Below are 24962 nucleotides of genomic sequence, written 5' to 3'. Positions count from 1 at the left end.
ATCAAAAATGGGCTCAGCCTGGTACTCCCTTATGCCCTGTCCAAATGCAAATGGGGTTTGTCTGGGCCTCGGCTGATCCCCATAATTTCTGATCGCTCACAAACCCTCCTTTCTACAACCTGCTTTATTTCAGTCTATAATTTCTAGAATTTGTTTTTGCGAAGAGGTATGGAGTATGACTATTTTCCAACACCTCTAATTTCGATGGTTCAAAGATTATTCACAAAGGTTTGGGGATTATGTCTGGAAATTTTTGTCCAGAACCCCAAGACATCATCCTTTGAGGTCTAAGGACCAGTGCCACGTGATACCCTTCCTAATATTTCCAGTGGGAAAAAATCTTTCCTTTCAGTGTATTTTCATAGCATTTACTAGTGTCCACGGTATGTGGCTGATGATTCAGAATTTGTGTAATAGTTTGTTGTAAACATGGCTTCCTTCTTGTCAGCAAGAGATCAGAACTATTATTTTATGCAGTAACCCCTCTTTTGCCCCCATAATACTAGAATATAGTAGATTTTGAAAGAAAAAATCAATTTAAATAATCAGGGGCTCTGATTACTTTCTCAAGCATCTTCTATCCTCCCTTCCTCCCTTCCTTCCTTCCCTCCCCTTCCTTCCCTCCCCTTTTTTCTCTCCCAGTCTTTCTTTCCCTCCCTGCCTCTCCCCTCCTATCCCCTTTCCTGTTCCCTTCCCTCTTTCCGCCCTTTCCTTCCTTTTTTATAATTCTTGTTCCACGTTTTATGGTTTGAATAGCACTCCTCCTGGTGCACATCAAAGCGAAGCAGACGCTGAGTTGTTCTTTCTACCTGCCATCTGTTAACATGAGAACATCATCTCAAGCCTTGTTCTCTTGCTAAACAGCCTCTTGTGTTGCCTGTCACATTTCCCCCCCCCCACAAATTTCAGCTCAATCTGAGATTTAGACTTTGTGACACCTTGCCTAAAGCCCTTTGCTACTCCTACATATCTATCCTTGGCTCTGTGTTTCCCTCTTACTCTTCTGGGTTGGGGCATGGAGAAATATGAAATATCATCAGGATGGTCTAATGATACTGAAACACAGAAGAAAGGGGCTCTAAAAAATAAGATTTGGTAACACTCTGAACGTGCAAAGAAGGCTAGCAAATGGTAGCTGGAAGGAGAATTTGGTGATCAGAAGGTAACTGGTCATCTGCCTTCAGGAGAGCATTTGGAAGGTGGGGGGTGGAAGTGAGACCATGAGGATTCAGGAGCTAGTGAGAGGTGATGCGTCTGAGTATAGAATCCCCTTTCAATAATCCAGTGAGGAAAAGCAGTAGAGAGAAGGGCATCAGGTAGAAGATGTGCAAACAAGAAAGAACATATATTTTTAAATATAGGGGAAGCTGGAAAGATAGTGAATATAGAGATAGAAAATGGATAAGTGAAATATTTTCAATAGGAAAAAATAAAATTATACAGTAGCTGTTGATTCTGTGTTAATGTATCTTTCTGACCTCAGGCTTCACTGATAACTCTTTCAAAGCCAACAATATCGATGCCAAGAAATTTCATGGCAAGAGAGCCGGGGTTAAGCAGCGGTGATCTGGGCGCTCTCGCTAGCTCGGTCCTGATACGTGATTTTGGACAAGTTCCTTTGTCACGTCGGCAAAACAGGGCATAATAACGTCAAGCTTATACTTAAGCTGTTTGCACCGCTGTGGAGAGACTAATACAAGGCATTTACAGAGGAGGAGGAAGGCAAAAAAGTGGAAAATATGAGTCCTCTGTTGATGCATGCACGATTCGGTTGGCTCTTGGGAAGAAGCGCCCCCGCTAGGTTACGACTATCACGGCGTGGTCTCGCCCAGATCCCCTGCTCTTTTTGCAGACCACCGTTCCCACCGTGGGTCCGCGTGCCGCACGGAGGTTCTCATCCACTGGACAACACCACGAACGGTGAGTCAGGAGGGTTCGCGGCGAGCATCAAGTGTGGCAGCTGTGCCCAGGGAGGGTCTGAGTTGCCTCCTGGTTTGTGTGCCCAGATGTTTTCTTATAGAGGAGAAATCCCACTCATAGCTACATGACCACACTTCTCATTTGTGAAGTTCTAGTTCGGCAAAATGGGACAAGCTCAGGTTCATGCTTCTGTGGGACAGTCCCTTGCACGCACCCACAAAAGCAAAAAACCAGCTTGGGAGCATCAGATTTTACCCAGCTTTACTATCTATCAAAATTCTTACTTGCAGGCTCCCTCACAACAATCTCTGCCCTTCTGTGGCATTGAAATGGGTCTCATAAAGTAGCTATTTTTGTAAAAGCTATGAGCCTGCATTTATGTTTTTACCAGATGACGAAAAGGACTTCCAACCCTTGGCATGCTATGAAAGCTGACACAAAAGTCATGGCTAACTAAACATCCAAAAAAACAAAGCCATATATACTTGCAATCTGAGAAAAATGTAAGTACAAACACGGACCAAGTAGACCACCCAGGCGGGGCACAGCTCCAGGGCTGAGGCTACTGTCTCTCTCCTGACCGCCCCCTCTCTGTCCCTCAATCCACGGGCTGCCCTTGGCTTGGCCCTGCCGCCATCCCAACGTTCCTTTGCTCCCCACTCTCTGATGCAGAGGCCTCTGTTTACTTGATTCTCCTGTGGCAAATTTGGTGTTTTGAAAGAATAGTTTTATTAAGAAATTAAGGTAAAAAAAAGAAAAAAAAGAAAGGAAGGAAGCTAGGAAGGAAGGAAGGAAGGAAGGAAGGAAGGAAGGGGAGGGAGGGAGGAAGGAAGGAAAGAGGGAAGGAAGGGAGGAAGGAAGGAAGGAAGGGGAGGGAAGGAGGAAAGAAGGAAGGGGAGGGAGGGAGGAAAGAAGGAAGGAAGGAAGGAAGGAAGGAAGGAAGGAAGGAAGGGGAGGGAGGGAGGAAGGAAGGAAAGAAGGAAGGAAGGGAGGAAGGAAGGAAGGAAGGGGAGGGAGGGAGGAAAGAAGGAAGGAAGGAAGGAAGGAAGGAAGGAAGGAAGGAAGAAGGAAGGAAGAAAGGAAGAAGGAAGGAAGAAAGGAAGAAGGAAGGAAGGAAGGAAGGAAGGAAGGAAGAAGGAGGGAAGGAAGGAAGGAAGGAGGAAGGAGGGAAGGAAGGAAGGAGGGAAGGAAGGAGGGAAGGAAGGAAGGAGGAGGGAAGGAAGAAGGAGGGAAGGAAGGAAGGAAGGAAGAAGGAGGGAAGGAAGGAAGGAGGAAGGAAGGAGGAAGGAAGGAAAGAAGGAAGGAAGGAAGGAAGGAAGGAAGGAAGGAAGGAAGGAAAGTAGGTAGGAAGCAAGCAAAGCATAGGAATAAAGTTTCAGAGCACATGCTTCTGATCCCAAATAAACTGCAATTTGGGCATTTATTAGCTTGGTGATGACGTCTCTTTACTGCTCTTCCTTTAGATTATTAAAATTCAAGCTGACTTTTGTTCCTACAAAGGAGGAGAGTTCGAGCTCATTTGCAGAACAGATGAATGGAATGTCAGACCTCAGAAAATGATGACAATTCCTCATGCCCACCCCACCCCCCACCTTAAACTGTGCCCGTGTAGAACCATGAGGCCAGATTCTCTCTGGGAATGGCCTTCTGGAACTGATCTGTTTTTATAATATTAACCCATTTTAAAGCATGCTTAAAATAACTATGCTTCTGTTCAAAGGGAGAAAGGCATTTTGCCACAGAAGCATGGTCAAATTTGATATCCACTGTTTTTTTGTTTTTTTTTTTTAATCTACAGCTTATTTGAAGTCCCGGAAGTAGCTCTTAGACTTGGCCTGTGAGTTGACCCGCACTGGCTGGTGTCAACATAACTTTGCCCCTTTTTGGGTAGACTCACACTAAAGGAGGTTTTTAGTGATATGGAGTCGATTACTTGATGTGGGAATCGCATTTTACAAGGTTAGGGCTTCTGGGATCATGGGCCCAGCCAGGAATTTGTTCTGTAATCTTGCACTTGGAAAGACTTAGAAGTGGGGAAAAAATAAGGGTATGATTACATGCAAAAATGTGGCTTCTGGACTCCTGGATAAGGTTACAGGTTTTTAAAAAATGTAGCACTTGTAGACAATTTAGACTTAGGAGGTCACTATGCTCTAAAATTGGGAAAGTTCTCAGGTAAGAAAAAATATAGGTTGGCTCAATTGCTTATATCCCATCTCCCTCCTTCCCTTCCTTCTTTCCTTCTTTCCTCCCTCCCTCCCTCCCTCCCTCCCTCCCTCCCTCCCTCCCTTCCCTCCCTCTATCTCCTTTCCTTCCCTTCCCTTCCCTTCCCTTCCCTGCCCTGCCCTGCCCTGCCCTTTCCTTTCCTTCCTTCACTTTTACATAAAGAACATTATGTTATATTCACCTAACTAGGTTGCTTGTCTACATGGTAAAGCATACTTTGCTTATAAACTTTTAGTAGTTTCTAAAAATCAAACAAGGTGAACAATATGGAGGTGACCCTAAAGAGTAACCCGCTAGAGTGTTCATTAAATCACAGTATTTTTCTGTAATCTAAATTTTATTTCCAGTTTTGATCTTGATTGGTGGTTGCTCAAGCAACATCGACATATTATTAGAAGTGCCCTTATTTGAGGGCAGTAAAAATATTTTATGAAGCAACTCTGCTGTTGAATCTGTGAATATATTTGAACTCACTCTAATGCAGGCACAGGACCTGTGCCTTATGTGGGTCAGGTTGTAAGTGGGTGATTCTACTAATGAGCTCTGTTTAATAGGTAGGCACCTACTACTTTAAGCTCTGGCTATAGTTTTCCTCTATGACTGAACTGGAAACATTTCATGTCATTAATTAATATTTCAGGAGCCCTGCCGGGCTGAAAGACAGATATTTTGGGGACAAGACCTGGCCTTTCACTCACAACTGCCCACCCCCTCCCCTATAACCCATGACACTTACTCTGTCCTTTTATGCTATACTTTTCACAGTTATAGGCAGATGTCTGTCTCTTGTTAAGCCTTTACTCGCTGCCACTAGGGTGTCAGCTTCTACAGTTCTGGGATGGGGTTTTAGTCATCTTTTTTCCACCTGGGACCTGGTCAAACCCTTGTGATCAAACGGAAGTAATTAAAAAGAACATTTTACGTTGGTTTGAAAAGCAGTTACACCCAGCACGTGGTAGATAATGGTTCAAGAATGGTTTGTTGAATTCGACTTCCTTCTGTGCGTCCGCATTAAAACTTGCCGTGACGCAGCAGGTAGAAGTGGGTGCCCAAGCCCTCTGCGTTCTTGCTGCCCTCTTGTCTGACTCTGGATCAGGAAGGCTTTACGAAGCGTGTAAAATGCAAGATTGCAGTGACTTTTGTATTATGGCAGTCTACTTCTCTGAAGCTCCTGTCTTCTCGGCATCTTGCATAAACACAGCCTCTTTGCCACAGCACTTATCTTCTTCCTGCTGAAACCTTTGTGTTGGCTCTGTTTTTTTCTCAGGCATAAAGAAAACAAAACTGTTCCCGGGTAGTGAAAGGCTGTGCTCTCTCATGTGATGCATTGCTTTCTCTACCAAGATCCGCCACAAAATACTGGTGTCTAGAGGTAGAGATGCCAACAATAAAAATGCCAGTCCCTGGATATTTTCTGGCAGGAGCCCTTGCAAAACAATTACTAAATTACAAGGCATTGTTAAGAAGGAAAATAAAGGAAGCATGGGCCTGCCATCAGTCCAGCCCCATGCTTTGGGAAGAGTCAGCAGCGTCCTTAGCATCTTTGGAGACTGGGGTGCTTAAATTACAAGCAGCATAGGGTAAATTGAACTGGGCAAGAAGGAGAACACAATGGGGCCGGGGGAGAGGGGAACGATAAATTTGGCAGAGGGTCCGCAGAATGCTGGGAAGGAGTGTCTTCACGTTTAATGCATTTGCTGCGGAACCCTCGTGGTCAAATAGAAATGACTAATCCAAAAATTTTACTGTGGGTCTTATGAGACGTGCCATGAACAATTCATAGCCTTCGAAATGCAGCTAGTTGGATTTGGCTGTCGAAACGCGACAAGGACAGACCTTTGCCGGTCTGTCAGTTATTGACTCCTCGATAACATTGTCCCCGAAGTCCAGAAGGTGGGATTCTGTTTTCTGTGACAGGGTTACAGAAACATCCTTTCGGTATCTTAGTGATGAGCACTTGTGAAAAGAATACAACACAGCTCCCTTTATCCTGGATTTCTCCAAATGTTAAGCAATACGTTGCTCTTAGAGAGCTCTTAGATGGCCTCCCGGTCTCTCCCCAGTTGGGATTAATTGCTCCCTCTTTTGTGCTTACGTAGGATTTGTTTGAAACCCGATTTTAGCGTTCGTGACATTTTTGTTCTTTTCCTGGTAGATGCTCATATGTCTGCCTCCTACGCTAAACCCAAAGTTCAGAAGGCTCTTTCTCTTCATCTGGATACATCAAGGCATCAAGCACAGTGCTTGGGATGTGGGGTTTACTAAGGTAAGCCTGCAAAATTAAGTAGGTGGTTAACGCCATTTTAGAAAAGATATTTCCATGAGATCGACGGTTCATCTGAAATTTTATGGGGCTACAGGAGATTTAAGTGGAAGGGTTATTAATGTGTACCCATGGAGTGCAACGTATTTCAGATATTTTAATTTGTCGGCAAGGTGGAAGCAACTTGAAGGGAAAATGTGTTAGGGTCACATAAAGAGGGATGCTTTGCATAAGCGCAGACTGGAGAAAATATTACCACATTCTGCTGCTCTACTTGGATTATGGTCAACTGGAGCGCTTACGGAAGAGGTCAACGTTTTCCGTGCGCATCAGCGCTGTCTGGGGACGTCACAGATACGTACTGGGGGCGGTGCTACTTGTTCTGCAGACGTGTCTTTGAGGAGCATGCAGGAGGCTGCGTGACATCACTCCACCCTGGACTGACATTAAAATGAGAACATCGTGTCCCCGCATTTTCTATAAAAAAAAGTGGCCTGCTTACATACCCTGACAGGTGAAAAGCCAAGGACTCAGATGCTCTTCCTGTAGGGGGATGCATGTTTGAAAGGGCTCGCTGTCCTCACACCGCAGGGCAAGGGCAAGGACGGGCCCTCGGCCAGAAGCTGGAAATAGCTTCATCACCAGGACCTCCCGGAGCGGGACAGAGTAATAATGGGACCAGCCTGCTAACAATGGCTCTCGTCTGGCCTAGGCTCTTGTTTTCCATGGCTTTTTTGTTTTGTTTTGTTTTGTTTTTTTGTTTTTTTAGTTAGAGTGAAACTCTTACACTGGGCTTCAGCTCAAATTTCTAATTTGGGAGAATGTGTCTTCTGCCTCACAATGCTTTACCACAAGCCCTCAATTTCCGCTTCCCAGCAATAAAACAGTTCTCACTGCCACAGCACATGCGATAGGGCTTTTTGAAAAGGAAGCCATAATTGACGGCATCGTTGGAATGGGCTGAGAATGAAAGCACGCAGAGTTGCAAAACCATGAGAAAAAAAAAAAATATATATATATGTATATATATTTTGGCCTCCTAATGTCTAGGATTTAGGAGACCGGGGTGTGGCTGACCCTTGCTCAGTTTCTGATCGTGCGAGTGGTGACACGTGTGCAGCTTTCCTCCAAGGCTCTGCGGTCCTGCTGAAGGCACGTCACAGAGTCAGGCAGCTGGGGGACCTTCGCCGGGTTGCTGCCAGGCTGGCTGTCCAGCGACGGTGCGTGCGGGTGACCGGTGACTGCGGGGCCTCCACTCACCTCTCAGCCTCTTCAGCCTCTGCTCCCGCCGCCTCCTCCGCACCACCAGCAGGAGCACAAACAGAAGCAAGATCCCCACCAGGATACAGGAGATGGTCACCAGCATCTTGAGCCCCTCATTGGTCGTCAGCCCTTCTTCGCTTTGGACAACCGACTTAGTGAGTGGAGGGATTGTACCTGAAAGCAGGGCCATGGTGTTAGATGGCTATTAATGAAGACAGCATGGAGGAGGTTTTAGGGATGACGGTTACAAGAGGCGCGCTGTGTGATCCAGGGGTGTCCAGGGTGATGAGAGATGAGAGGAACTCTTTATCTAGGTCCTTGCTGATTTGTTTACTTTCTCACGCCCCTCCTCTGCCCAACTTTCAACTTATGCGGCAGCACTTCAACTCGGGATCTGCACAAAGGGTGAAGCGCATTTCTTTGAAAGGAACTTCATTTTGCAACGTACTGCTGGGCGCAGGCCCTTGAGGACCACACTGTCCAGGCGAGGGGCTTTAAAAAGCCACAGGCATCTACCTGGAATTGTCACCCTCAGGGCAACTGACGGAGGCTGTTTGAAAAGCTGCACCTCAAAGAAGGAACAATAGGTCTGGCAAGTGGACAGGAGTCTGAAGGGAGACTGTACCAGCCACACTGGCTTCAAGAAGCTTAACATCCCTTTTTGTGGGGCTCTTCCCTTGCTTTTTATCACAGGCTTAAGACCAACTCTACTTTAGAAGCTCTCCTTTTAGGGTACAAGAGCTGTGGAAAAAGAGGAAGCATCCAGGTCCCCAAAGCAAGCTCCTTAATGATCAGGCATTATGATACAGTGTCATGAAATTTAAGTTACTTAGAATTATAAGGAAATGCCTAAGTAGACTGAACTCTGAGTTATTTCAAGCTGCTTTCTACGTAGAGCCTGAATACAATGGGTGCAGAGATTCAAACATACATCCTCACTTCATGGGGCATGCATTCTGGCACCTTCCATTATGTAAGACTCTCCAGCCCACTGTATTTTCCAGGTAAACCAAGGGCCAGGAAGTCAGGGTCTTAGGAAAAAATAATGCAAAGATAATGCAATTCGTCCCCGCACACCAATGGTCTTCAGCCTGCATTTCGTAAATAGAGCAGGGATAACAGAATCCCAGTCCCCTATGCTATCTGCCGAGGCCAGGAAAAGGGTTCTTCCAACTGTGCAGTGTTTTTAGCTGGAAACCCGAGTCTGGGATGCTCAGAACCCACGTAAGAGGATGCAGTGAAGATGGTCTGCAAAAGCAAGACGGCAGAAGGACACGTGCTACCGTTTGATTAAGGAAATGGCAGAAGAAAGAGTCAAAGAAAGAAAGGGAAGCATCTGAGGTCTGACTGGCACGGGTGTGAGGCTAATTGCCCACGTCCATTTCTCCAAAAATCAAAGGAAAACCTTCAGCCAGATATGACAAAAGAGATGTTGAAGCTATAGATCCATGGGATCAGTTCAAAGAAATCCATAATCCTTTTCAAGGAAAATATAAGAATGTATTTTTGTTTCCTACTGCGATAAAATTATTTCAGATTTCAGAAAATCAAATGTAGCTCGCGGGACTTTTGCGTGATTGCAATCTAAGACCTCGGATGAAATGAGAGCATTGCTTTTTTTAAATTGTTTTTTAGAAGATAAGCATTTAAAATCTGCACATTGCTTTGTAAGTTTGAATCATAGTTTCCAATTCTGCATGTGAGTGGTTTCTAATTCAAAGATTGGCGTGACTGTATCGCCAATGTGCACGCCGAGGCCCAGTGCTCTGGCATGTCCACAGATTACAGAGAAGCGATGTGCCGGCATGTGATTATCTTAAGTCAATTACTGTAAGCCGATAATAAGAAGTACGCTTACTTAAGCGTAAATACTTAATTATTTTACTTACACGCTAAAAAAAGAAGTACGCTTACCACCCCAAAATGTACCTGCTAGCAGAGGGCTTTGGGGGAACTCTTAAATACAAAGCAAGGTGTTTGGTACACGAAAGTCCTTTATTTTGTAAGATCAAAGACTTAAACCATGTTGGAAGAGAAAGCCGATAGGAAGGGCTGCTCTCTGCCTGTGGGTGATGCTTGGAGACGGGACACCCTTGAACGACATCCCTTGCCTATAACTGAGGGCTGATGTAACCAATGCCAGGAAGGCTTCCACCGCAGGGCCTTCTTACGTGCATGGTCTGGACTCCAGCTGAGGGGGACTTTGTGGAGAGACGGCCCCAGAAAGGAGACTTGGGGATAGGTTTACAGTGTTCCAGAGCAGGAAGAACTCGTTCTGGGCCATCTAGCACAGTCCACAGAAAACGGGCAAATGAGGATCCTAGCCCATGTCACCTTGTCGGCTTCCTTTGGTTGTTTCTGAGGGTCTGTGGGTTCACGGACACTCTGCTTAGGGCAGGATAGCCTCCACCCCAAAGAGGTTCTTGCTAGAGCTTTAATTAAGCAAGATCCCAAGTACACATGAGCAGAGGAGGGGACACCCTTTAGCCTGCCTAGTGATGAATAAAGCTTTGGGGTATTTGCTCCAGTATAGACTTTCTGGGCTAAGCCATCCAGCTCTGTGGTCTGACCTGATCAGTGGTGTTGGCCAGAAGGCTCAGAGGGGCGAGGGGAATGCTAAGCCAGGAGCTCCAAGCATCCTGATGAACTGTGGTGGGTCTTGTGATTGAGCTCCTAACTTACTCACTGCTTTTCCCTGAGTGAAAGTCACCACAAAGCTGCAGAAATCAGCACCCATATGCTGCTATTTAAGACTTTCTAAAGTTCCCTAACCACAGAGCAATCAATGACACACTACCTTTCAGCTTCACGGGGCTGGGCATTTGTTCAGATATCAGTAAATGGCCTTTGATACTAGTTGTAGGAAAAAGAAAAGGATAAAAACTTGTATCAGTTATTTTTGATTGACTAAACATCACAAGACACCTCGCCTGGTTTTCAGAAAGGCCATGTGAATTGCATGTGTGTGTGTGTGTGTGTGTGTGCAGGGGGGCGGGACACACACTAATATCTTATGACACTATTCTATTTTCATCAGTGCCTCCATTTCCATTCAGGGCCTGACATAAGCTCCTTTACCATGAAAACTGTTTCTGCGCATGCAATTTAAGGGCTAAATGAGAGCAAAGACGAAGTTATGTGGGTTGGGATGGGGTGGGGGAGGGGTGAGGAGACAACAAAGGCAGCGTTAGCTCACGGTCATTGACAAAGGCAGAGAACCACGTGTTCGGCAAGTGAACGTTCAGAATCCTTCAGCCCGAAGACAAATCACTCCTGCACCAAGATGCCCTAAGGAGATTCCCGTTGGCCCTCAGCCCCTTGTTTCTGGAACAGAGCCATGGTCACGTCAGCGCAGTCAACTAGGGAGCCTCACAGGGAGCCAACGGAATGGCCCTGACGCCTAAAGGGTTCTGTGGGCGCTGGTCGCCCCGCGCCAAGGATGAATGCCGAATGGGAGAGGGACAGTAAGCACATGCACACGTCCTGCGGCACAAACAGGAGGGCCGTGAAGCCAGCCGGCTTACCGCCATCATAGTTCAGTGTGGCGAAGTTGGCCTGCTTCTCCGCACAGCCGGCACTGTTGCAAACCCTCATCTGCAGCTCGTACCAGGTGGCTTCTTGAAGGTCGTACAAAATGTACGACTTGGAGAGAGAGGTCCGCTGAGCCGTGGTCCAGACCGTGGTCCCAAAGGGTCTGTACTCAAGTGTGAAGGAGGTGATGGGACAGCCGCCATCATTCCAGCCAATGAGGTTCAGCCTCACACGCGTGGTGTTGATGCTGGCGAAGAGCTCTTGCTCCTTGGAGAACTGGGGCTCTGAGGGGGAAGGCACAGTCGGGGGGGGGGGATCAGCTCATGGGATACACCCATGAAGGCTGTCAGAGCAGTCACACAGCTTCTTTTGGCTGCCTTCCCCACCTGGGGGAGGAGTTCGGCCCAAGTCTGGATCATAGGCCACTTGCAATGTGTCCGCTATTTATAGGGACCTATGGACCAATGGGCAGTCTCCAACCATAATAACCTGGGTGTGAGAGGGAAAACTGGGTGGGTAGGGGTTATTTTTGTGTATCTTAGAGCTCTTGAAGAACAGTGCTATTTTCATGAATGCGTTTCCTTGAGTGTTTCTCTTTCTTTTCTTAATGTTTATTTATCTGAGAGAGAGAGCGTGTGCAAGAGAGTGCAGGGGAGGGGCAGAGAGAGAGAGAGAGAGAGAGAGAGGGAAAGAGAGAGAGTCCTAAGCAGGTTCCACACTCAGCACGGAGCCTGATGTGGGGCTCGATCTCACAACTGTGAGATCATGACCTGAGCCACAATCAAGAGTCAGGTGCTTAACCGACTGAGCCACCCAGGAGCCCCTCCTTGAGTGGTTCTGAAGGAATCAGTGTTGTGTATCGAGCTGACCTGTTTCTACTCTCATGCGGACAGATCTGACTCAAGAGAAGTCTAGCTGAATTTGGGAAGTGCAAGCAGGTATCCCTTGCTATCCAAGCACTTCCTGCTGGAGCCCAGAGCCTAATGGATATATTTCTGCATAAGTCAATACCTCACCCTTTGAACCCTGGCCGCATCTTATCCGCACCTCTGATGCCAGATCCAAAGAGCGCCTCTGTCTTCCCATCTCTACCTCTTTTGCCATCCCGTGCACCAGATGGGAGTCAGATGTGAGGGGGAGCTACAAAGACTCTCTCTTCACTGCCTCACCTACACCCACGTGCCACTGTACCCCTCCTCTTACCGGTGTCCCCAGATTGCAATTACATCATTGAGTGTCGTTTTCCTCTTGGGGTTCATCTCCTCCAACGTCCATGTTTCAGATTAAAACCCAATTCACATTAAAGGCCAACAGTCTATCCCACTCACTTCCCACCTGAAAAGGGGAGGGGACCTCTGAGGCAATGTGAAAAGTTCTGGATACAGGGGTCATGGGTGACTGAGGAAGAAGATCACACCACAAGAAGGTGGCAGGGCAAATGTCTTATTTCATGGCCACCCAGCCGGGGCACTTTATGTTGGCACCAAAGCCCTTGATCTTCAACTGCTACTCCTTTTCTCCACTGCAAATGAGATAATGAAAAAAGAGAACCAGGATATTCTCTGAAGACTGGCCACCTCTCTCATTGCACTGTAACACTTCCAGACCTGTTTCGGGAACCACAAGGTTCAAACTCACAACCGAGCGTGCAAATATATGATGCATCTTTTGGGATTCCGATCCCCCTTCTGATCTCGAAAACAGGAAATGTAGAAGAAACCAGAAGGCATACGTACCTTTCCCCAGCGTTTTCGCTTCTATGATTTCACTTATGCGTCCTGGTCCCACTCCATTCTGCGCAGTAAGAGTGAACTTGTACCAAGTACCACACTTCAGGTTTTCCAGGCGGTAAGAGCGCTCACTTGGGCTGATTGGAAAACTTCCCCACTGCTCGCTGTTGTCCTCAGAGTACTGCAATATGTATCCTACAGAAAGCACGAGATATTTAAAAGAGCATTATTTCCGTTCTCCTAGAAGCTGGTGGAGGTTTGCATTTTGTATGGGGTGAAAGTTCTCAGAATTCACACATCTTTGGAAGAGAACATCTGAAGTATCCCTGATGCAGGAAACTGAACCTAGGCTAGGAGGAGTGCCATAATGATGTTTTCATTAGTAGTTAGGCCATACCCAACATTACTATAGTGTATCGCTAAGTGGGATGGTGAAAATAAAACCACTTTCTCCCCATTTCCTTTTAAATGGTGTAGTGGGGGCTCCTGGGTGGCTCAGTCAGTTAAGCATCCAACTTCGGCTCAGGTCATGATCTTATACGGTTCATGGGTTTGAGCCCCAGCTTGGAGCCTGGAGCCTGCTTGGGATTCTGTGTCTCCCTCTCTCCGGCCCTTCCCCCCTCGCAATCTGTCTTTCTCTTTCTCTCTCTCTTTCTCAGAAGTAAAATACATCATTAAAAAAAATTTAAGAAAAAAAAAGGTGGCGCGGGCAGCAGGGAGTAGGCACGAAATCTCTAGACGTTTGGCTTCAGAGCACACGTGCCTGAATCCTGGGCTATCATCATGATCCGAAGCTGAATTATTTTCAAGAGAACCAAAGCTCTGGAAAAGCTGGACCGATGTGATCAAGGGGGTAGGAATCTCATCCACGAACCCCTACCCAGTCCACAACCACAAAGGGAACCAGCTCTAAATCCTGTAGCCATCCCAACCCTTCAACGGCAACCTGCCTCTCCTTGTCTGAAAAATCCTTCCAACAGTTCATCTCCACACTTGACCACTATTACCTGCACTCATACTATCACGAACATCCACCGTCCATTTCTTGAGTGCTCGCCACGTGCCGTTCGGTGTCCTCACCCCGTTCCTCTCACTACCTCACCTGGACCTCTGAGACAGTGATTGTCTCCACAGTGAGATGAAGAGCCTGAAGTCCAGAGAGGTTAGGGGACTATCCTAGAGCCCCATCAGTAACATTCAAAACCCACCTCAGACTCCGAAGCCAGCACTCCTGGCCCTTGTGATCACTGAGGCATTCCTCCTTGGTATGGCCTTCACCCCTGTTGCCCCAGCCAATTCCTGGGGTCAAACATGTCTGGTTTTCTCTGTCCCTGTCTCCTCCACGTTCATACCCCGACAACCCAGGTACCAGTCTGCCTGGTGCATGGTGCCTCCACACCAGTGGGCTTGTATCTTCCTCCAGCCCGTGGGGCTCCATTTTTAACACAGGCAAGACACTTCTCAGCTCCCGCGCTACAGAGGTTCCTAACCCCACATTGGCAGCATTAAGTGTTTTGCAGACCTCCCACATGGAGGTCCCCTGTCCTCGATTCTTCCTTCTGGGGTCAGGGTCTGCAACCTCCCTGTTCTTTGCTCCTTCCTTCCCCTCTGGTCCTCTGCATCCTTGGGGTCCCTCTTTCTTTCCCAGCCTTCTTTTCTCTTTGAGTGTTCCTATCTGCACCCCTCAAATCTCCTTCAGTACCTGACAGGTGGCTGAGGGTTTGTGTTCCCCATGCTCCCAACATCACTTCTTGGCTTCCCCTCCAGCCCTGCCCAAACCACCTCCTTGCTGTCCTGGACATAACCAGGAGTATACTTTCCTTCTAATTTCCTCCATCCAAATCACATCTGGGAAGCTTTTCTAACCCTTGGCAATGGGATCCCCCATGCCAATGGCTTTGGCCACCGCTGTGTTTCAGGGACCCCCATTTGTCTTTGGAAATTCTTCATTACTAAAATTGGCTTCATCTCCAAGACCTTCCACTCTGACGCTTTCTGTACTACCTCTCCCCTGCTCTCACGCTTACAGAACCAAAACTTCATTTCATTTGAGACTGGGGTCCTAGAATCCCTTGAACTCTTTTACCTCAATGCCCCATTTTTTCCCCCATAACAATGTTCTCTCACCAGGCTAGACTCTTCAGGAGGCCATTTTCACCAGGAACTTGGTTTCACTCACTCTTACGACTTCTGGCCACACTTACTGGGCCAGTCATCAGCTCTGGTAACCTGAGATCCACTTGTCCTCCCAGCTGTCCGGCACCACTTGAGGAAGTCATTAAACTGAAAATTGTGACCATCACAATTTGGGCTATTTATCTGCAGCTGGGGCCTCGTTCCCTCTTGGCAATGACTTTGTTCGTCTATTAATGACTCCCTGTGCATTTCACATGGCAGCTGTTACAAATCTTCCTCACTTCCCCACACTCCCTCAAAACCACAAACACATCCTCACTACCCAATAAGACAAGTGGTATTTTTTTAAAGGGAAGATCCTCCCTTTCACTCAGTGGAGTGCTGATAAATGTTTAACAACTGGCTGTTCAAAAAGAAAGAAAGAGAGAGAGAGAGAGAGAGAGAGAAATAAAGGAAGGAAGAAAGGAAGGAAGGAAGAGAAAGAAAGAAAGAAAGAAAGAAAGAGAAATGAAGGAAGAAAGGAAGGAAGAAAGAGAAAGAAATAAAGAAATAAAGAAGGAAAGAAAGAAAGGAAGAAAGGAAGGAAGGAAAAAGAGAAAAGAAAGAAAGAAAAAGAGAAAGAAATAAAGAAATGAAGGAAGAAAGAAAGGAAGAGAAAGAAAGAAAGAAAAAGAAAGAAAGAAAGAAAGAAAGGAAGAAAGGAAGGAAGAAAGGAAGGAAGAGAAAGAAAGAAAGGAAGAAAGAAAAAGAAATGAAGGAAGAAAGGAAGGAAGGAAGAGAAAGAAAGAAAGAGAGAAAGAAAGAAAGAGAAATGAAAGAAGAAAGGAAGGAAGGAAGAGAAAGAAAGAAAAAGAGAAAGAAAAAGAATGGAAGAAAGAAAGAAAGAATGGAAGGAAGGAAGAAAGAAAGAAAGAAAGAAAGAAAGAAAGAAAGAAATGGAGCCCTGACCAGTAGCATTTCTGATTTCTGTGGTGTATAAAGATCCCCAGCCTGGGTATAGTCAGTAAGGGCAAGGTGGGGAAGAGATAAGACAGCTTGCTCTCGTGAGTTGGAAGGAGCTGACTCCAGCATCCCACTGGTTTTGCCCTGAAATGGCCCCTATTTCCAATTGTCTGCTCCTTACTCAGAAGAAGGGATGGTCTCTGCTTTTGGAAATCCAAGCCGGCTACCCCCTCCCATGTGCTCTAGGACTAGCTCCCCACCCCTGTGCATCTTCAGTCTGTTCCTCCAGATTCTCTTCCTTTCCTGGGGCCACAGCTTGCTTAGAGTGATGCTCTCCCAACTTCACGCCGGCTAGAAATATCACGCTACTTTGTTCCTCAGGACAAACATCCTTTACTCTTTTCTGCTATGGACTAATTGCAAAAGCTTTGTGCAAATAGATCATTTCCCATATAAATTCTAGGCTCTCCATCTTTCCGTGTTTAAGAAGTTAGAACAAAAACTGTGGTTATTTGAATGAATGATTGAGTACAAGAGTGAATGAATGACGGAGTGTTGACAACATGGGGAAGAAACAGTATGCAGAATCTTGGGGGAGAGATTACCAAATTCTTCCTTTCTCTTCCGCCTTTGTTAATCTTTCACTCAAATTGGAGGCATAATGATAAATTTGTGAACGAGATGCCTTGGATGGATGATGAGTTTCAGTACATACCATAAAAATAGATGTGTGGCTTGCTGTTGAGGTAGTGGGAGAATTAATTATAACTAACGCACAACGATTACTTGATGGAGATGTGTCACTTATTGGCCTGGGGATAATGACAAGTAATGACTGTGGACAACCTACTGCTTATTACCTCTGATGGAACTGCCCCCATTGTCTCCAGGGAGCCACGAGAGGGTAATGGAAGAAGACGTTGTTTTGGACACTGTAAGCCGAGGCTGATCAGGTGGAACTAGATAGGGAACAGTTTTTAGGAAACAAGAATCAGTTTTTCACATCTTTCATCTGCTTTAACAGCCATTTACCAAATCACTTTTAACAACCATTTATTAAATAAGTGTTTTAGGGTGCCAAAATACGCAACTCACTCCTGTCAGAGTGTCTATTTAGTCGATGTCCTGGGTTAAAGAGACAGAGCAGACTGAATCTATTACTTAACGGACAACCGCATTTCTACTTGGATTTATATCTAACACATTTCCGCTCGGATTCCTTGAATTTCTGAGTTGTTCGTCGCTGATGGAAATCTTCTTTCAACTTACTAAGGATGCATGCGTTACTCTGAATTTCAGCCATGATTCAAGTGAGAAAGATAAGTGGCACCCACTTAGCTGTTCTGTTCTCAGGGAGGGGGAGGGGGAGGCGAGAATGGCTAGTGAGAAAAAGAACTGCAAAAATTTCCACTTTTTAAGCTACTCTTCCAAGATGTCACACACACACACACACACACACACACACACACACACACAACTCTGAAAATCAAAGGCGTGCCATTGAGTGGCTACACAAGAACTTGCATACTCATACAAGGGTTGAAGAATACATAACTTCCAACCAATGGACCTCAATATTCTTTTGGATCAGCACCGAAGACAGAACCATGGAAGAAATTCAGAATCATGTTATCCAAATGATATAGAAAGCTTCCCATAAAATGCCCATCTCTTTTCTTCTGAGAGAGGCCCATAGATATTGAAGGTGGGGAAAACTGACCTCTTTAAGAGTCACAATATCACGTCAGTCTTCTAAAACACCATGGGATTCTCTTGCTCCAATTTACTTGAAGCTGCAGATCGACTTTGCATCATTTTTTGACAATATACTTGCTCTCTTCCCCTCGTCTCTCACTGAGGACAATACTAATTTCATTGTTACTCGCTGTGACTTATTAATGTGACACCACTTAAATCCAAAGAAGCATACCCTTTGATTTTTCTACTGATAAAGTATCACTGTGCAACCAAACCTGAACCCAGACGGTGACCACTTGGGATTTTACACCTGGCTTTAATTTGACCATCTTGGATTTGTCATGTACTTTTGGTGTCTGGTATCAAGAAAAACCATATACGCTGTATTAAAAACCCCACTAAATATTATAGCAGTTTGCTTAGTTGGAGTCCTTTTAATGTACATTGCATAGAAAAGTTTAGCCAATTAGCAGATAAAAGGCCTCACTTTAGGCCTATCTTTTGTTTATGTCTTCTGGGTTACACTTCCACATATGTAAAGGAAGCCATGCAACTGGCGGACATTATCAAGATGAACTTTCTCCGCGATGCAAAAATGTTAGTAAAAGATAATAACGATATATCTTTTATCCTTTTTATAGTGTTATCTTTGGGATGATGAACGTTTCTATTTTCTTTGATTGGCAGCATTCCATTTTCCAAAATGAGCATGCATTTATCTATTTTTGTACTAGAAAATAGCAATGAGCTCCTCAGAAAGGCTGATTTTTAGGGGCGCCTGGGTGGCGCAGTCGGTTAAGCGTCCGACTTCAGCCAGGTCACGATCTCGCGGTCCGTGAGTTCGAGCCCCGCGTCGGGCTCTGGGCTGATGGCTCAGAGCCTGGAGCCTGTTTCCGATTCTGTGTCTCCCTCTCTCGCTGCCCCTCCCCCGTTCATGCTCTGTCTCTCTCTGTCCCAAAAATAAATAAAAACGTTGAAAAAAAAAATTTAAAAAAAAAAAAAAAAAAAAAAAAGAAAGGCTGATTTTTAGATCAGGTCGATGTGACTCTTCGCATATAGGCACGCATCTAAAGAAGCCGTTAAAAAGAGTCCCCCGGTTTTGTACCTTGTACTTGTAAATTTAAAATAATCTCATCTGATCCCCAGTTGTTATTGGCGATGCAGCTGTAATAGCCGGAGTCCTCCGCCTTCACGGTTCGGATAACGAAGCTCCCGTTGCTGAAGACGCTTCTCCGCCCATCAACCGTTACCAGGCTGGGTGTCCCGTTACTGCCTCACAGGAAGAAAAGGGCACAGATTAAAGAAATTACAATCCAAATTAGCTGAGGCTGGGGAAAAGCATAAAGAGTCTTTTCTGAGGTAGTTAACACATTTGGAACTAAACTGTGATTCTATGACATAAACAATCAAACGGCTGAATTTCGTTCTTTGTAAAAAAAAAAAAACAGGCTATGGTGGAAGTTAGCTCTGTGCCGGGGGCTTGGATTCTGGCTCTCACATCTGTCAGGGCCCATCACATCCCTAATGGGTGTCTCTCTTTCTCCTCCACCATGTATGCATGGCAACTTCCTCTTGTAAAAATTCCTTCTGGGACAGAAGTGCCGTTTGGACCCAATCGCATAGGGACAACTAAATTTGAGGGTCTCTTGTAGATCTGCTTAAATTCACAGGTGTTGATGATTTTGACAAAGAAAGTGGACTGTGGTCTCTCAAGAGGGTGATGAGTGGGTCTCAGTGTAAAGGGAGCTCCCTGTGATCATAACCATATCCTTGGTGGCGACTGTCCAGTCACCTAGGGTCATCCTCTTATCAGGCAGAATGCCTCTTGACCCTTGGGAGCTTATTCATTTCCTTGGATTAAGTGATTTTATTTACTTATTTTTTTATTTACTTATTTTTATTTGGATTAACTGATTTTAAAAGAGAGGAGAAAAGTGGTCCCTGGGCCAAGACCATTATTTCAATAGTTTATATCTTTTAAGTGCTTTTCTTTGAAAATCAGCACTCTTCTGAACCCATTTTATATCAAATCTCCATGCTCATTCGTGAAGTCTCAGCCCTTTATTTATATTCCAATTTCTTCTTCTGAACATAGAGAAAGCACTTAGAAAAGTTACAGGACAGAACACATCTCACCCACTTTCCCCCTCCTATCTTGGCTGCTATTATTTTAATAGTTACTATTAATGTGGAAGACCAGATTTTCTATTAGCGAAGTCCTAATGCATTCCATTTCTTGAAGTTATTTCTCAGAGCACTGGAGGTAGGGTTAGTTGGACCATTATCTCAGAAGGAGAAAAATGGCCACCCGATCTCATATGAGGGCGGGAGTGTTCATCTTGGTTATAGAGGAAATTTACATGATGAAGTGCAGAGATCATTGGGTTGGTTAGATTATTTTCCTCTCAAGCATTCTCTTATGAATTGAAAGGCTCTGAATTTACAGAAAATTGATACAATACACCAGACCCTTTTGGTGCCGAAGCCGAGATTCTGCCCCCTACCCCAACTTCCTCTCCATCAGAAGACTTGATGTCTCCTGGAATTTTCCTGGAGAATTAGAATTAGACCACTAGCCCCATCCTGGTATGTCTGATGTACTGTCTTAGAGTTTCACTAAAGGCATACATTAGGTTACTGGTTACCTGTCTTTCATCCATTTTACTGCAGGAGAAGGGTCCCCAACAGCTTTACAAGGTAAGGCGATGTCTTTCATCCATGGGGTAGTCACTGTGCCACTGAAGGTCAGGATTCGTGCCGGAGCTGGAGCACCAAACACAGCAGAAGTCCAATTGCACCATGGCTTTAGTGACATAAAGGCCAAAATGACCTTTCCCAATATAGTAACACCCCCTACAAGGGTGAATGCATCACAGCCAACTGATGTCACACCTGTCAACACTATTCCCTGGTATCAGGATGTGTATAAAGGATTGTTTTTGGAAGAACATACGAATACCTGAAAATCCCTACTGGAGCATTTTCCCCTTCTATTGACTAAATGTGAGGAGCCGAAATTAAATATTTGGGTCTTCATAAGCCCAGCAGCCCCAAGCTGTGTTTTCTATGAGCCCAATTATTTGTCAAGGCACATTATTAAGCAATTTATCTCAACACCAAAAATGCACATTCAATATCCTTTTAATATCGGAGAGAATAGACAATACAGGGCATAAAGCCCCAAAAGATGGAGAGGTAAACCGGAACAACTTCTATTTATCAATTCTGTGGTACTTTCCTGGCTTTATTGTATCAATTTGGTCTTCGTCACAAACGTTACGGACAGCGAATGTTTTCAGAGTGGCTTCTCTCGAGGAACACTGTTTGATTGGGACAGTGATTCAGATGCTCCAACAGAAGCATCTGCCAGAGGCATATGGTATCGGCACGGTCCCAAAGCAGCAGGAGTAGACAGGAGAGAGCCCGGGTGCACCTGTGTCGGCAGGGGCCTCCGTGAAGACCGAGGAGCTGGCCCTGACAGGTTCCTAGCGCTATCATCTTGAGTGAGACACGGAAGCTGACCCCAAGACATAAGTCTTGCAGAAGCGAAACAATGTGCCCCACCTTTGCCACACCTTTGCTTGTCGGGATGCTGCTTTCTGGGACACACCCTCTGGAAGCTCAGCCAGCCCAGACACATAGACACAGAGACCACATATGGAAGGTAGCCCCAGTCTGGTTCTAGACCCGTAAAGATTGGACCAGTGTTGGGACCCTCAATCATCTGAGACTTGAGGGTCTGGACTGGCCAATGGGCATGGGGAGCAGGCTCTCCAGGAAAGCCCTAGAATTTCAGGAAATATGGAGTCAAGTCATTACAGAGGCATCCCGGTCTAGAACACCAGCCTTGGTCATTAAGGTCTACCAAACAACTCTTATTTTCATTGTTCGGAGTGCTGTGGGCCAGAGCTGAAACGACATGCTGGTGGGTTCAGAAGCTGAGCCTGTTTTGTGCACCAAATATTACAGCAAGGTCTTCCTCCTTAGAGCAGAGCCTTCAGAGACGGCTCATGGACGGCACACTTTCTCCATGGTATTCTAAGGTGGAGGCCACTTTTTCAGTCATTGACGTTTTTTAATTTTTTATTGTAACAAAAATATTTTGGTCAGGTCGCATTGGACTTCTGGCATTGGTGGTGTGGCATGCTCCATTTCAAGCCCTTCAGACCATCCTTTTATAGGATGAGGAGTATTTTTGCAGCAAAATTGGGATGATCAGGAAATCCAGCTAGAGGTAGGGACTTCCAAGCTTTTGAACATCCCCCGTCCTACTGTAAGGAACAAACCACATGTTGAATCCAAAAGTTATACACGTATTGGGATGTGCGTGAAAACAAAGTGCCCCAAATTAATACTTGCCATGTTTCATGCATTCCAATCTTTTGTACTTTTCTCCTTTCAAGTCAGTCTAGACTATCTGACTCTATTCCATTTTAGTGCTGTCATGTGTTAGCTATAACCCTTAAAATCAATTCCAGGCCTTATGAATAATTTCCCACCAGCATTTTGAGAAACAGAGGCCAGAACCACTTCGTCTTGAAGCCCGACACACCCAGTGTGTAGAATTAATGCCCACTGGGGGCAGCTGGAAGGTCAAGGGTCCTCATCTGAAATTCCAAGACTAATAAGCTACAGAGCTCACCAGAACTGGTTTTCAAATGGGCACAGGCAAGAGAATCATCTAGAATCTCTGTTAGAAATGCAGATTCCTATGCTGACCTGTGACTCAATGGCTCTTTGATGGGTTTAAGGAGTCTTAACGAGCACCTCAGGTGATTCCGAGAATCAATCCACCTGCACCTGGACGTCCTTCCTGGGTCCTGTACTGCTCGACCCTGGCCCTGGGCTCCTTCGGGATGGTGTTCCTCCGAGACTGGGTCCATGTCTCCGTTCTGCCACTTGATCTGCTAAACAGCAGTCCTCTCTGCGGGGACTCTGGACTCCCGAACTCTAGAGTTTGGACTTTGCTTCCCACCGACACATTTGCACTGATGCTGCCTGCATCCATCTCCCAGCAATGACAGGATAACCCGGACCAGTCTCCTTGAGCTGCCGGAAGCTTCACCTCTCCAGCTTGATCCCGTCAGCCTTTGTGGTTTGCCAGTGTCTGGGGCTTCTGGGTGGAGCTTTTTATCTAGAACATCTGCTCCGTGCCTGAGAGGTTCCTTAGCTCAGTCTCTTTTTGGAAAACCCATCTGGATCAAGCCTAACTCTGAGGGAACCCCACTTGAACATGAGAAGCTGAACATTTCTGGAGAAATCCATACAACAGAGAATTTAGGACCCACCAAACATTTACAATCACCGACCTCGGCTGACCTGTCCGCTCTCCCTTCCAATCTTACTGTTTTGTTAGTAAGTTCCTTCCCGCTTCTCTGCAGTGATGATTTCCTACTGTCCTTCCTTTTCTCAAACTCCTTTCTCCACCACACCCCAAATTGCCTAATGCTTGGCAGAGGAAATAGAAAACCCAGGTTGGGAACTCTGCATTTCCTGTCACCAAACCTATAAGCCCCCTTGGGCTTCTTCTCCAAACCTCAGCCCTGTGGCCCTGCTCTTCCTCCTGGATTATCACCTCCCCCTCTCCACTTGGGTTTTCCCATCACCATACAAACATAATCTGCTGGCTGACACATTAGCCCACAGTGAAACCAGAACCTTTCCTTGGGTGAGACCCATCCTCACTCTGGCCTGTGGCTTCTTCCAGGTGGTGTGTGTTTTTGGAGAACTTTCTGCCAAGCAGACCTGTTTCCTCACCTCCCATCTACTCTGTCCCCTCAACCAGCTCCCATCCCCAGGAAACTGCTTTCAAGGTCAGCGAGGTTGTGTGGCCAACCCAAGGGCACTTCTAGTCTTGTTTGCCTTGACCTCCTAGCAGCTGCTGCCATGGCAGACCACTCCCTCCTTTCCGAAACATCTCTGTTAATCCTGGCCTTATGCTCCTGGTTCTTCTTGCTGTCTGCCCGCGCCCCTTCCTCTCTGGCATCCCCTGTGCCTCACCCTCCCTAGAGAAAGCTGGTGTTCTGCAGAGCTACTCCTGGACCTGACTCTGTCTCCCCGGTAGGCTCTTCCCATCCCAGGTATGGGGGTGTCTGAGTGCTGACCCCTCTCCCTTTCTGCCTCCTGCCAGATGTCTCTTGAGAAAAAGGACTTTTCCAACCACCTGCCTGACAATGAACACACAGCAGGAGAGAAGAAGTAAAGCCACTGCAGCATTTCATGTGCTGGTTTGCTTTTATCCCACGGTGCAGTCCTTATGTCCACTGATAATCACTGTTGCTAAATGTGAGAGGGTACGTTAGGGGTGGCTGGATATCATAATCAAAGATTCTAATAGACAAAAAAATCCACGAATTTATTTTCTTCAACAACAATACATTTACTCCCTAACTGTAATTGTGTTCAAAATGTGACAGTATTCTCCTTTTCCCTCACTACTCTATTCTGCTTCTTTCTTAGTATCACACTAATAAGCACGTTATCATGAGCTCTGAGAGGTAAAATCGGAATCTTGGAGCGTTCTGTTCTCTTTTGGGCACCTAGCAGCCTTGTTAGTAAAGCATTGCCAATGTGGTGCATTCCAAAATCAGGGGCCACCTCCTGCTGGCCCTGGAATTGTGATGTTAGTACATTTACTTGTGAAAAGTGCTAATATAGCGGTACCCTAAACACTGGGTGGGAGCAATTACCAGAAGTAGAGTAAGAATATTCTGCGCCTATATGTGCTTTCTAAGGACCAGTATAACATCTCAGTGTGAAGGTACCGTATTCATTTTTAGGAACCTTTTGTTCTTTGGTGACTCGGACTTCCCACTATTAATTAAGGTCTTGCTTACAGCAATTCTCTCAATACAGGAAGAACTGACGATTTTCTTATATTCGTAAGTTTCCACAATAAAATAAACATTTCTCTTTAAGAAATAACGATGCTTGATTTTGATGAAAGTAGAAGTTCCTTGAGGAGTTACTATGGGGTGATTTTCACTTACTCCAAGGGGTGAGTGGGGGCTCTTTGTTTTTACTTTCCTTAAGGCACTTTGAGTTGTAAAGCCACTAACCCTTGGTGGAGTCTTTGCTGATTTGCACAAAAGCCCAGTGCCAGCTAGCAGCAACCTTATTTCTTACGCTGAAATGTGATAACACGTGATGTTCTGGTTTTCTGGGGATTTTTAGGGCACCGTAAGCTTTATTTCTGATAGAACAGGGATTTAAAAACAGTCCAATTACGATGGGAAATGAGGTCTTTTCTACAG

At 45.7% G+C, this 24962-nt stretch overlaps 1 protein-coding gene across 1 annotated transcript in view; it reads right to left on the bottom strand.

The window, feature by feature from the left end:
- Nucleotides 1–24962, bottom strand: part of DSCAM (DS cell adhesion molecule) — a gene marked incomplete at its 5' end in the record, with an annotated part of 763637 nt that overhangs the window by 38823 nt on the left and 699852 nt on the right. The window contains 6 exons of the mRNA XM_043595968.1: nt 7670–7846; nt 11197–11487; nt 12940–13128; nt 16872–16970; nt 18815–18978; nt 20355–20472. Coding sequence (XP_043451903.1) covers nt 7670–7846; nt 11197–11487; nt 12940–13128; nt 16872–16970; nt 18815–18978; nt 20355–20472 — 1038 coding nt within the window. The remainder of the gene's footprint in view (nt 1–7669; nt 7847–11196; nt 11488–12939; nt 13129–16871; nt 16971–18814; nt 18979–20354; nt 20473–24962) is intronic.

The sequence above is a fragment of the Prionailurus bengalensis genome, chromosome C2 (assembly GCF_016509475.1).
Source record: "Prionailurus bengalensis isolate Pbe53 chromosome C2, Fcat_Pben_1.1_paternal_pri, whole genome shotgun sequence".
NCBI lineage: Eukaryota > Metazoa > Chordata > Mammalia > Carnivora > Felidae > Prionailurus > Prionailurus bengalensis.
Note: the sequence above shows the minus strand (reverse complement) of the source record. Positions and strands in the feature narration are given on the sequence as shown.